The sequence below is a fragment of the Manacus vitellinus genome, unplaced genomic scaffold (assembly GCF_001715985.3).
Source record: "Manacus vitellinus isolate BGI_N305 unplaced genomic scaffold, ASM171598v3 scaffold_10_pilon, whole genome shotgun sequence".
Lineage (NCBI taxonomy): Eukaryota > Metazoa > Chordata > Aves > Passeriformes > Pipridae > Manacus > Manacus vitellinus.
The window spans coordinates 9,377,122-9,388,611 of NW_021938838.1; the positions used below are offsets into that span (position 1 = coordinate 9,377,122).

The following is an 11,490-nucleotide window of genomic DNA, read 5'->3' on the forward strand; positions in this document are numbered from 1 at the left end:
GTGTGGGTCACACACACACACAGACAGGGTGATGCTGTCTGGGGGGGGGGGTAGGGTTGTACCCACCTATCAGCAACATGCTCTGTTGCTGCTCTGCACAAAATCAGGACTGCCAGCCTTGTCCAGCCCTGGTGTCTGCCCAGGCAGGAGCTGCAATATGGGTTGGCCACAGTGGCAAGCTGGACAGATGCTGCTCACACTATGTCCTAGAGCCAAAGGCAATTGTTGGTGCTGGAGCCACAGCCTGGGGAGCCCAGAGTATGCCAGGATACACAGCAGCAGGAGATGGAGCCAGCTGAGGTACTGGCCACGATACAGGCACTGCAGCGGGACCTGGACTTCTGCAGGGATGTGAACCGCAAGCGACTGGCCCAGCTGCAGCAGCAGGAGTGTGAAATGGAGCAGGAGCACCAGGACTTGGTCTCTCTGATGCAGCAGTGCCAGGTGCTGATAGACAAGGTACCACTGCTGGGCACAATAGCTGCAGGCCAAACTGCATGTGTCCCCCACTGCCTTCCCATAACAGGCTAGGCACCATGCCTGCCCCACAGCCTGTGCAAACAGCTGGTGACCCCCCATGGGAGGGTAGGGGATGTCCTGCCAGCCATGCAAGGGACAGGGCTGTAGCACCACACCCTGTACAGAGCAGCACAGTCACAGGGCAGGCATGGCTGGCACAACCCAGTCCACTCAGCTGAGCAGAGCTGGAAGACTGCAGCCCCCAATGGCCCCACTGACACCTTGGGCACTGTACCAGGGCTGGTGGCACTGCTGCAGCCTGCAACCTCCTCAGTGAGTTGGGATCACCACTCTCCCTGTGACCATGCTCTATCACAGGTCAGGGACCATGAGGATGGCCATTTAGAGCTGCTGGCTGTCCAGCAGACACTGCCACAACAGGGGGGGCTGCACAGGGATGAGAGGGCCAGAAAGAAGCCAGCAGCCTTCCTGCCTCCCACCTGGTGCAGGCCACATTCCTTTGCCACAGGCCCTCCCCCCACAGCTCATTGTCCATGGGTTGACACAAAGTGGCTCCACCTCCAGCCCCAGCTCTGCACAGCAGGGGCACAGGGTGATCCCACATCCTCCTGGATACCCACAGGTCAGTGATGCATCTCTCCACCTGAAGGACCAAGCGGTGCAGACAGAGGTCACCTCCAACGTGGCTGCTCACAGCCATTCTGTCACCAGCCACAATATCCCAGTGGAGAGCAGAAAGCTGCTCGAGCAGGTCAGTGCCAGCAACCCCCCAGCCACTGTATCAAGTCTGGGAGGAAGCAGTCTGGGGGGCACAGGAGCCAATACAGCCAGCGTCCCAAAACGTGCTGCAGGGCTGAGCCCTGCTCCACTTCCCCCAGAAATCCTGGGGCAGGGCGGGCGGTGGCAATGCCAGCTTTCCCCCACTGCTTCACACAGCCGGGCACCAGCTGGCTCAGAGCTCCCTGCGGCACAAAGAGGGCAGCTGTGCCCCTGCCCAGGGAAGGGCACACAGCATGAGGCCAACCCACCAACGCACTGCCTTCTCTGCAGCTGGAGACACAGGAGAACCAGGGCCCGCAGTACAGCCCAGCTCAGCTGCAGGAGCAGTTGGGAGCCACCGAGGCCCAGAAGCAGCAGAGTCTGCACCAGCTGAGTGGAGCTGAGGAGACCATCCAAGGCCCACACCAAGAAGTGGTAGAGCTGCAGCAACAGGTGAGGGCAGGGCAGGACAGGGATGCAGCCTCAGTGCCAGAGCTCTCTCCTGCCTCCAGGAGACACTCAGCCTGCCCATGGTGTAGCCAACCACTCTCCCTGCCCCACAGCTTTGCGGGCAGGTGCAGGGCACAGCCAACCTGCAGGAAGAACTGGCCCGAGCCCGGCGAGAGAGCACCAAGCAGGAGAAAAAGAGCGCAGTCCATAAGACACAACAGCAGCAGCTCCATCAGGGGCTGAGGAAGAGTTCTCAGCAGCAGAGCAAGCCGGAGGTAAGGATGTCTCAAGCCTTCCTGTGGGGCACCAGGAGCCTGTCCTCAGCCCATCTCTCTCACTGTGCCACTGGCATGTCTACTCCCTCCAGGAGAGGCTGCAGGACCTGAGCAGACAAGCCCAACACTGGCAGCAGCTACATGTGGACAGTGAGAGAGCTCTGGCTCTGCGAGAAGAGGAGCTGGTTGTCTGCAAGGTGGAGCTGGCTTTCCTTATGGAAGAGCTCAGCAAGGTGACAGAGCAGGTGGAGGATACAAACAGGCATTCAAGACACACCAGGCAGGATGCAGGAGAACCCACACCTCACAGTCAGAACACCTGAGCAGCCCCACAAGTGTCAGCAGCTGAAAAAGTGAGCAGAATCCCTTGCACAGCCTGGCCTGAAACAGGGCTGGGCCAACAGTCCCAGGTGTGCAGGGACAGCTGGGCACAAGCTACCTGCCAAGGGCATGGGCTGTGGGAGAACTGCCTTTGCACGAGTATGGGCTGGGGTTGAAACAGGGAGAGGCTGTATTTGTCCTTCAGGTCACTGAAATTCTGTGCCTTGTTCCAGGTTCTACAGGGCAACAACCTGACAGCACCAACCTTGCACAATTCTGCAGAGCTGCCTCCACCCAATACTTGTCTCTGGGACAAGAAGCAGCACAAAAGAAAGCAAGGATTAAGACTGACAACCTTTAAACAAATAAAATTCTTTCTGTTCTGTAGCAAAATTAGTGCCAAGCACCAAAGCCTTCCTGGGCCACAAGCTGTGGCCTCTCATAGAATACAGTGATCAGGGGAGTTGGGAACTCTCCTGAGACTCAGCTGCTCCCAGAAGTCCTTAAGTCTCAAAGCAACAGGTACTGCCATCTCAGAGGCCAAAGCGGGCTGGGGTGCGTCGTGGCGTCAGGGGCTCCCCCTGCTCCTTCCGCCCAGGGGTGTAGATTTTAGTAGATCTGTCAGAGACGACAAGGGTGATTAATGGAAAATGCAACCTTTCGCTGCGCCAGAATGCCCATGGGGAAGCTGGGATGCTTCATGCAGGCAAGCCATGGCCAGGCAGGGCCAGCACCCACCTTGCACTGCCCAGTGGGTTACGACGCTCCTGCTCCTCCCGGCGGGCACGCAGCTGCTCCTCCGCCAAAGCCATCTCCTCCTCCATGGCAGACACTTCCTCCTTGGCACGGCGGCGGTTCTCCTGGAGCAAGGCAGCAGCAGGTCAGGGACAAGAGAGGGATGGCCTGTTCCCTCCATGTCAAAACACACACACACAGCAATAGAATAGGCACGCAATGGGCCTACCATCTGCCAGCTCATCCTGAACAAGAGACTTACCTGGCGTGACTTGCCAGCATGTTTGATACTGTAGAACATGGGGCCCAGCTCTGCCAGCCACTCTCCATCCACAGCAGTGACACACTGCATGTATTCCTGCAGGGACAGAAGGGAAGACCAGCGTAGCAGGATGGTACTCTTGGGGCCTGGGCACTATGCACAGAGCCATGGCAGCTCCCTTTCTCCCCCACTTGCTGATGGCACTTCTCAGGCTGGAACCATACCCCTTCCAGACAATTCCTCCTGGCCTCAGAGGGCCCCCTGCTATGGGTTAGATTTGGTGAGACCACAAGGAGGTTCAAACATGTCCCACAGAGGCCAGGGAAAAATAGTGGGAAAGAGACAAATAGGACCCTGCAGATGACACAGATGTGCCTAGTTGGTAGAGATGGGAAAGGCTGAGAACTGCCACTCAGGCAGATTCCAGTCTCACAGCAAAGCCCTCCCATCTCCCTTGGAGCACTTGTCACCCCTCCTGGCAGCCCTCAGCTCAAGCTCACCTTTGTAGTCATAACCAATTCGTGATACACAATGTAGTCTGGTGTGTAGCCCATGCCAAACAGAGAGCTCGTGGGGTGCAGGTGGCAGGGCATGCCTGTGCGGATGTTCACATACTCCCCAATGCCCTGCAAAAACAAGTGTGCTTAGCCCACCTGTTCCCAGGCAGGACCTCACAGCCCCCAGGCAGCTCAAACACCTCTCACCTTCAGCTTTGCAGCCTGATGGAAATATGCAGCACAGATGCACTTCCTGACAACATCCCAGTCCGTACCACAGGACGCCAGGCTCATCCGTTGCTGCACCATAATGTCCTTGAGCTGGGCACGCACCTCCCGCACCTGCAAAGGTGTGTGCTAGTCAGAGCCCTCTCCTGCACAAGGCTCCTTCCCCCAGGCTCATGGCCACAGCCTCACCTTCCGCATGGCCTTGGCATGGATGAAGTGCTGATTGCACCACAGGGTAGAATAGCTGTTGTTTTTCCACTGCAGGTAAACATTCAGGTAAGTCAAGTGATCACTCTCTGGAACAGCAAATTTCTCCCGCACTTGGTCACTCTCCTCCTCTCGGCCCTGAAGGGTGAGCAAAGAACACAGACTAGTCAAGGAAAAAGCAGGGCCCCAAACAGGGAAATGCCCCAAGCTGCTGGAATGAAATGAGTACCTTAGGACGGTAAAAGATGGCAGGCACAGACAACATGGAGACAACAAGCAAGATCTCAGAGCTGCAACCCATGTCACAGGAGACTATGAGCATTTTGGAGAGCGCAGGGTCCAGTGGGAACTCCACCATGAGACGTCCCGTTGAGGTCAGACCACCTGTAGGAACAGCACAGGGATCAATGATCAGCAGCTGGGCAGGTCCCAGTTCCATGTGCTGGCAGCTTGCCTCAGCAGCCAATACCTGTGTTATCCAGGGCCCCCAGGATCCACAGCTGGTACATGGAGTTCAACATGTTGTCCTCAGGGGGTGGATCCATGAAGTGGAACTGTAGCAGGTCCTGCACACCCAGGGACTTGAGCAAGAGCACTACGTTGGCAAGGTTGGTGCGCTGGATCTCAGGCACCGTGGTTGTCAGCAGCTCATTCTTGTAAGCACTCTGGGTGTAGAGCCTGGGAACAGATGCCAAGAGCATGCTCCTCCTGTTCTGGCCACTGTGTTTCTTACAGACTTGCCAGCCTCTGCCCAGCCCAGCCTGGCATGGCACAAGGCAGCAATCCTGCACCCAGACAGCAGGACCCTGGGGGGCACCTCTACCCCAGCCAAAGCGTGTCCTCCCCAGCACATCAGGGTGTTTGGGCTGCAGCACAGCACCCGCCCAAGCACAGCCCTTCCCTGGTCTCAGAGCAAAGCCTGGGAAAGGCCTTTGGCTTGGCTGCTATCCTGATAGCATCCAGGGCGGAACAGCCACAAGTGAAGATGGGCACAGGAAGAAGCTGGAGCACATCCTTTTCTCTGCAGAGAACTGGGTCCCAAGGAGGAGTCCTTCAGGCCTGCCTATTGCCCACATCCCCCCAGAGTTCAAGATAATGAACAGCTCCAGTGAGCAAAAACATAGGTAACTTGATGCCAAGCTCGGGATACAAAAGGAACAGGAACACCAGTGATGTGCCTACCTGAAGCAGTGGCCTGGGCCTGTCCGGCCAGCTCGGCCTGCCCTCTGATTGGCATTGGCCTGACTGATGGGGTAGATCTGCAGCGCATCCATGCCTATGCGGGGGTTGAAAACCTGCAGGGCACAAGAAGATCAGATGGAAGTAAGAGGAAGGTTGGATCACAAATGCAGCAGAGATCACAGATAGTACAGGAAATCCTGGCTGACCTTCAACTTGCAGTAGCCAGAGTCAATCACAAACATGATGCCATCCACTGTCAGTGAGGTCTCTGCAATGTTAGTGGCAACGATGCACTTCCTGACCCCGTCGGGAGCCTGCAAGCACACTACACATCAGTCACACCCCCGGGCAAGGCTCTGCTCCCCTGGGGAGGAGCGTGGAGCAGCAATACAGAGCCCCAAGTGACAGGTGGAAGGGGGCACATGCTTTCTCTCACCCTCCACATTCAATACAGAGACATGTCTGCACCCCTCCCTCCTGCTCTGTACTGCCTCCTGCTCCACTTTTCCCTGTCCCCACCCCTACCACAGAGTACACATCAGCACCTTCTGGAAGATCTTGGCCTGCAAGTCCGAGGGCAGCTGAGAATAGATTGGCAGTACAGCAAGAGCAGGAGCCTTCTCCAGCTCCTCAAGGTGCTCCACAATCTGCTCTGAGGTCACCTAAACACAAAGAGGGGCATAAGCATCAGATTGAAACAAGGGGGTAGGACAGTGCCTGCCCTTCCAGCTCACCTCAATGTCCTCCTGGCCAGGCATGAAGACAAGGATGTCTCCAGGAGCACCAGACAAGTGGACCTGCAGGGCTTGTTTCACTGCAGCCTCCACGTAATCCTCCTGTGGGGTCTGAAAGGCAGAGCTCAGGTTAACAAGGGCCTGTCCTGTGTGCAGCACACTACGGCCACTCCTCCCCTGTCCTGTGTGTCCACCCCAGAGTACAGCACATCCAGGTCACAACCCCCTCCTGTCACAACAGTACTTCCCTCCACAACACTGACCATACCTTGCTGAAAAGAATATCCACAGGGAAAGTGCGCCCAGGAATGTGGAAAATTGGAACATTCCCAAAGAAGGAGGCAAACTTATCTGCATCCATGGTGGCCGAGGTGACAACAAGTTTCAGATCTGAGCGTCGGGCCACCACCTAGAAAGCAGATGAAAGGAACAATAAGGAAGGGGTATTTGTGCATGGCTGTGGGCTGCTTCCATTCTTACTGAGACAATGGCACAGGACAGAGCTTCTGCTGTCTACAGAGGCACTGGCAGTTCATGCCAGGGAGCACAGGTGCTGTATGATCTGCGCAGTTAAAAAGACCCACCAACCTTGGCCCAGGAAGAATAAGCCAGCAAAGATCTCTGTACTGAGAGTTCTGACAGTCAGTGAGACTCTGGCAGCACCAGGGGAGATTTAACCCTCCAGAACCAGGAACCCAGATACTGGAGGAGCAAGTGTAGACAGAGACATGACAGCTCTGCTTCCCTCTCCCAGACCTGACAGAGAAGGGCTGTCCCTGCCAATACTCTGCTCAAATTGCCCTACGCTGCTGTCTTCTAGCCCAGGCTCACACACACCTCCCGAAGCAGCCCGAAGAGCACATCAGTGTTGAGTGAGCGCTCATGAGCCTCATCCATGATGATAGCACTGTAGTTGTCCAGGTCAGCCTCCCTCAGTGACTCACGGAGGAGGATCCCATCTGTCATGTACTTGATTACTGTGTTCTCGGACGTGCAGTCCTCAAAACGGATGGCATAGCCCACCTGGGAAGGCAGAGATACCAGCAAGTCTTCCAACAGCCCCATGCACTCACTGTCATTGGGTGGTACCCCTGCACCCTCTGCCAGACTCACCTCCTCCCCCAGACGGACCCCCATCTCCTCACTGACCCGCTTGGCCACCGACATTGCGGCCACTCTGCGGGGCTGGGTGCAGCCGATCATGCCGTAGTCAGTGTAGCCATCCTCGTGCAGGTACTGTGTCAGCTGAGTCGTCTTCCCACTCCCCGTCTCCCCTACCACAATCACAATGCTGTTGTCTCTGAGGAAAGAGAAAAAGTATTTCTTTGTACACCACGAAGAAAAGTTTTTGTGTTCGCCAGTCAAGTGTCATCCTGCTCAGGCAGGAGCTGCCATCACCCACGGACAGCAGTGCGGTTTGTTCCCCAAGAATACAGCTTCCAAACAGCCACGAGTCTAGGAGAATTCCTCACTTGGGTTCCCAAATGTAGGCCAATGTCCTGGGGACGCCCTGGCAGCCATACCTGAGGATGGAGAGCAGTTCCTGCTGCACAGCAAAGATAGGTAGGTATTGTCTCTGCTCCAGGATTGATTTCTTCTTGGCAAACTCACTGCTGGCTTCACTTTTTTCTTTCATGTGTTCAGCAAACTTCTGCTCAGTCCTAAGGACACATCACAAGTCATGAAGCTGCTTCTCCACACACTCTGCTATACCCACAGCCCCCATCACCAGCTGAACACAGTAATTCAGAGCAAGTCCCTACTTGTAATCCACTTTGCCATCTTCCGTCACCATCTCATCCTTCTCCTCCTCTTTCTTGATCCCCATAATGTCTCCCAATTTAGTGCCCGCCAGCTCCCAGTGCTTGTGCTGTGCCTGGAAAGATAGAGAGCAGCATAACTTTACCACAAGAAGCACAGACAATCCTAGTTATAAGCCTAGGTCCCACAATTTCCCAATGCAGAATGCACATCCCACTCTTCATCAGGTCTCCCTCTTCCAAATGAATTGGAGCAGAGTTTTAAGACACTGCTATGGATACAGGCACAGGATGAGCAACCGCCTCCTAAGAAAATAGTACGCCATACTGCTACCATACTGCCTGCTGACTGTCCCTAAGCTGACTGGCATTCTTCCATCTGCTTTCTTCTTCCACAATTCAAATGTCCTTTGGATCAGCCTCTTCTGCACAAGTACACAGTGATTCATGTCCCAGGCAGTGCCCAAGGCAATCACAGCACAGCAGCTGCTGTGAGGCAATGCAGTGAGCTGGGTTGCCAAGACGTCCCAAGTTACAAAAATATGAACTCCTTATCATCACTGCTGCCAAAGCCCGAATTCTGCAGAGTCCAAACAAGACTGTGAGGCACTACCTAACATGTACAGTGGGCAGTAAGCCAAAAGGTCACAGCATACCCTCTTACGCTCCTTCTGCTCCCTGTGCTTGCGCACCAGTTGGCTGCCTTTCCGGGCTATGATGGCCAAATCCGAGGTGGCATCCTTCACAGGGATGACTGGCTCTGGCTGGAGGGAGGAGGCATTGCTTCAGTACAAAGGGCTCACACATGCAGCCATCAGTACCTTCAGCTGCAGCCTCTACCTGCTTGGTGAAGACAATCCTTCCATCCAGGAAAGGAGGCACGAGGTTGTGCACCAACAAGTGAACTTTAGCGGAGTTATCCTCTTCAAAATCTTCATCCACTTCAATCCGATGAACCACACCACTGGTCAGCATGCGATTCGTCTCCCAGCGCTCGTTATCCTGCAAGAAACAACATACCATAAACACACAGAAGACTCACAGAAAGTCCCAGAGATCACACCAGAACACTGAGCTCGGGCCTGGGCGCCACACTGGCAACAGGATGGAACTGATGGTTCCAACCTAGGGAGCCTGAAAGTAGGCATGAGGGAAGAAACAATAACTGGAAGTAGAGTACAAGAAACAGACTGGCCACACGAGCCACGTGGTCAACAGGACTGTCTCCAGGGAAATGCAGGACAGACACTGCCCACAAGGCCCCCATACCACTCAGAATACGTGAAGAAGCCTGGACATAGTCCTGCTCGTGTGCTGAGGGCAGCTGCCCCCAGCATCCACTGGGCCAATAGTGGACAATACTAGTAAATGTACCTCACACCCATAACAACAGGAGCATAGCCCTTTGCACTCCTGCTGCCTTGGAACTGCAATCCACCAACCACTTGAACTGCAAATTCTGCCCACACAAGAGATGCAGAGCTGGAATTTCCAGAGGGACACAATCACAGCTTCCCTGTGAGCCCTCCCTCAGCTTGGGCCAGGACCGAGAGTGTCCTTCTCCACTTGACAGCAAGGGCTCAGCCCATGGTCTCCCAAGGGGCAGCCTACCCCACGTGTTCAGAGCAGCCAACCCCACATCTTGGCCCTACCTCATTGATCTGCCGCCGCTGTGCTGAGATCCGCTTCTGCCTCTGCTTGTGTAAGTGCTGCTCGCGCTTCTTCACGTACTCCTCAGAGGAGTAGGCTAAGGGGTTGTGAAACTCATCATAGCCCTCATCCATCATGTACCAGTCCCGGTCAGCTTGCTGGGAAAGGAGAGGTGCAGCACTCAGCTCTGCCCGTCCCCACAGCCCGGCGGCCCCAAGCCCCTCGCCTGCCCTCAGCTCTCACCCGCTGGTCATCCTCCCACTGCTGCCGCTCCTCCTCTGTCTCAAAGGCGATGCCCTCCTCGCCATCTGCGCGCCGCCCTGCAGGTGTGCCAGTTGGTCCAGAATGCTCCCAAGGAAACCCCACAGACCCTGTGCCACAGGGAAAGGGATTCCGGACTGCCCACCCTGGGCAGCCCAGCCCAGACTCCTCACCTCTCCCTCGGGACAGCCGTGGCGTGGCTCCAAGGTGCTTCCTGTCGTCAGCCCACTCATTGTATTTGTACGACGGGGTGGGCAATGGCGTCTTGTCTGAGTACCTGCTCCTCACAGACCTGAAAACAGAGCAGGAGTGAGGAGCTGGTGTCACAGCTCAGCGCTGCTCAGAAGCACACTGTCTCCCTTCTGCAGCCCCACAGCTCACAGTCCCACCCCAGGCACTGGTACCTGTCCCGTTCCCGCCGGTCTGTGTCCCGCAGTGACGATGGCCGGTGGCTGCGCTCCGAGTCCCGATAGGAAGGCGTGGGTGAGGGAGATTCCCACTGTGAGCGACGGGTACTGCTGTAGCCACTATCATCTTCCTCCCAGCTGGAGCGAGATGGTGTGGCTGCATCTGGTAGAGGAGGTGGGGTTTGACACCTGATGTTCCAACAGCAGCCCCGAGCAACTGGAGCCACCTAACACCTTCTAGCAAGGAGCAGGGAGAGAGAGTATTCATTTTCCCTCCCTCTAAGGGCAGGGGCTGACCCAGTGATTCCAAGGAATTGCCAAAGGGCCACATTTCCATCACACAGACCCAGAACAGACCCCACTAGGCAGAGATCTGCCTGATTTTCACACATCTCTGTCCTTACACAACCAGCAGGAAGCAAAAAAAACAAACCAAACCCCTCCCTGTTAAGTCTCACACAAGAGCTCTACCGGGTCCCACTCCCACCTTTGGGCCGATGTCGGGGGCTCTCAGGTTCACTCCTCCTGCTGCTCCGTTCTGACGAGCCATCCCTTTCCGATCTGCTGCTGTGACGACTCCTGTCCCGCTCCTCTGTGAAAACAAAGTAGGATCAGGTGCCTATTGCACAAACAAGCTTCCCAAGTCTGCTGGAGAAATCACCACAAACGTTAGCTAAGAACTACAAACAGGCGGCAGGACAAGCCCAGACCCAAACCAAGAAGCACCACAAAGGTCTCTGAGCAGTTACCACGGTCCCGTTTACGATCGTGGTCCCGCTCCCTACTGCGTTCCTTCTTCCGTTCCTTCTCCTCCTTGGAGGAGGCAAAGACTCCGTGTTCCCGACGCTCCCTCTCCCGCTGCCGGCTGCGTTCCCAGAACTCCTCGCTGACACCCCCTGTGTATGAAGGTGTCTCCACGTGGACGGAACGGTAATGCCTGGGCAGGCAGAGCAGAAAGAAGAAACGCTCAGGAGTGCTGAGCTGGTCTCGTACGGCTCCAGTTTCAAGCTCTGCCATAGTGGCCCGCAGTCCCCCTCAGGCCTCCGTCTCTCCCACGCCGGAGGCCGCAGCCCCGTGACACCGCCTGTGCTCGCCCCCCGCTCCCTTCCCGGCCGGGAGCGACCCCCGCGGGCATCAGGAGCCCCCCGCAGACCCCACCTGTTCCTGCGAGCTTTGCGGCTGCTCCGGTCGTCCTCATCCTCTTCCTCGTCCTCCTCCTCGGCGCTGCCCGCCTCGTCACGACCCTCTTCCCAGTCTTTGTAGGATGCGACCCGGGATCGCT

General features: G+C 56.2%; 2 protein-coding genes across 2 annotated transcripts; one reads left to right on the forward strand and one right to left on the reverse strand.

Annotated features, from left to right (window-relative positions):
• The first annotated feature begins 214 nt into the window (after window positions 1-214).
• On the forward strand, window positions 215-2,668 carry LOC108641640 (centriolin-like). Its single transcript, XM_018084456.2, has 6 exons — window positions 215-459; window positions 1,103-1,231; window positions 1,543-1,692; window positions 1,803-1,964; window positions 2,057-2,317; window positions 2,519-2,668. Exons 1-5 carry the CDS (start codon window positions 286-288, stop codon window positions 2,285-2,287), a joined length of 846 nt encoding a protein of 281 aa, XP_017939945.1. The 5' UTR covers window positions 215-285; the 3' UTR covers window positions 2,288-2,317; window positions 2,519-2,668.
• Window positions 2,669-2,764: 96 nt separating this feature from the next.
• Window positions 2,765-11,484, reverse strand: DHX38 (DEAH-box helicase 38). Its single transcript, XM_029965327.1, has 25 exons — window positions 11,367-11,484; window positions 10,958-11,145; window positions 10,696-10,800; window positions 10,206-10,371; window positions 9,975-10,093; window positions 9,784-9,860; window positions 9,543-9,698; window positions 8,731-8,892; window positions 8,547-8,654; window positions 7,894-8,006; window positions 7,654-7,791; window positions 7,244-7,430; window positions 6,968-7,153; window positions 6,399-6,539; window positions 6,131-6,241; window positions 5,942-6,058; window positions 5,603-5,710; window positions 5,397-5,509; window positions 4,684-4,892; window positions 4,444-4,598; window positions 4,197-4,352; window positions 3,783-4,121; window positions 3,283-3,378; window positions 3,024-3,145; window positions 2,765-2,903 (listed from the first exon to the last, which is right to left on the reverse strand). Exons 7-22 carry the CDS (start codon window positions 9,675-9,677, stop codon window positions 3,972-3,974), a joined length of 2,289 nt encoding a protein of 762 aa, XP_029821187.1. The 5' UTR covers window positions 9,678-9,698; window positions 9,784-9,860; window positions 9,975-10,093; window positions 10,206-10,371; window positions 10,696-10,800; window positions 10,958-11,145; window positions 11,367-11,484; the 3' UTR covers window positions 2,765-2,903; window positions 3,024-3,145; window positions 3,283-3,378; window positions 3,783-3,971.
• Between the last annotated feature and the right edge of the window lie 6 nt (window positions 11,485-11,490).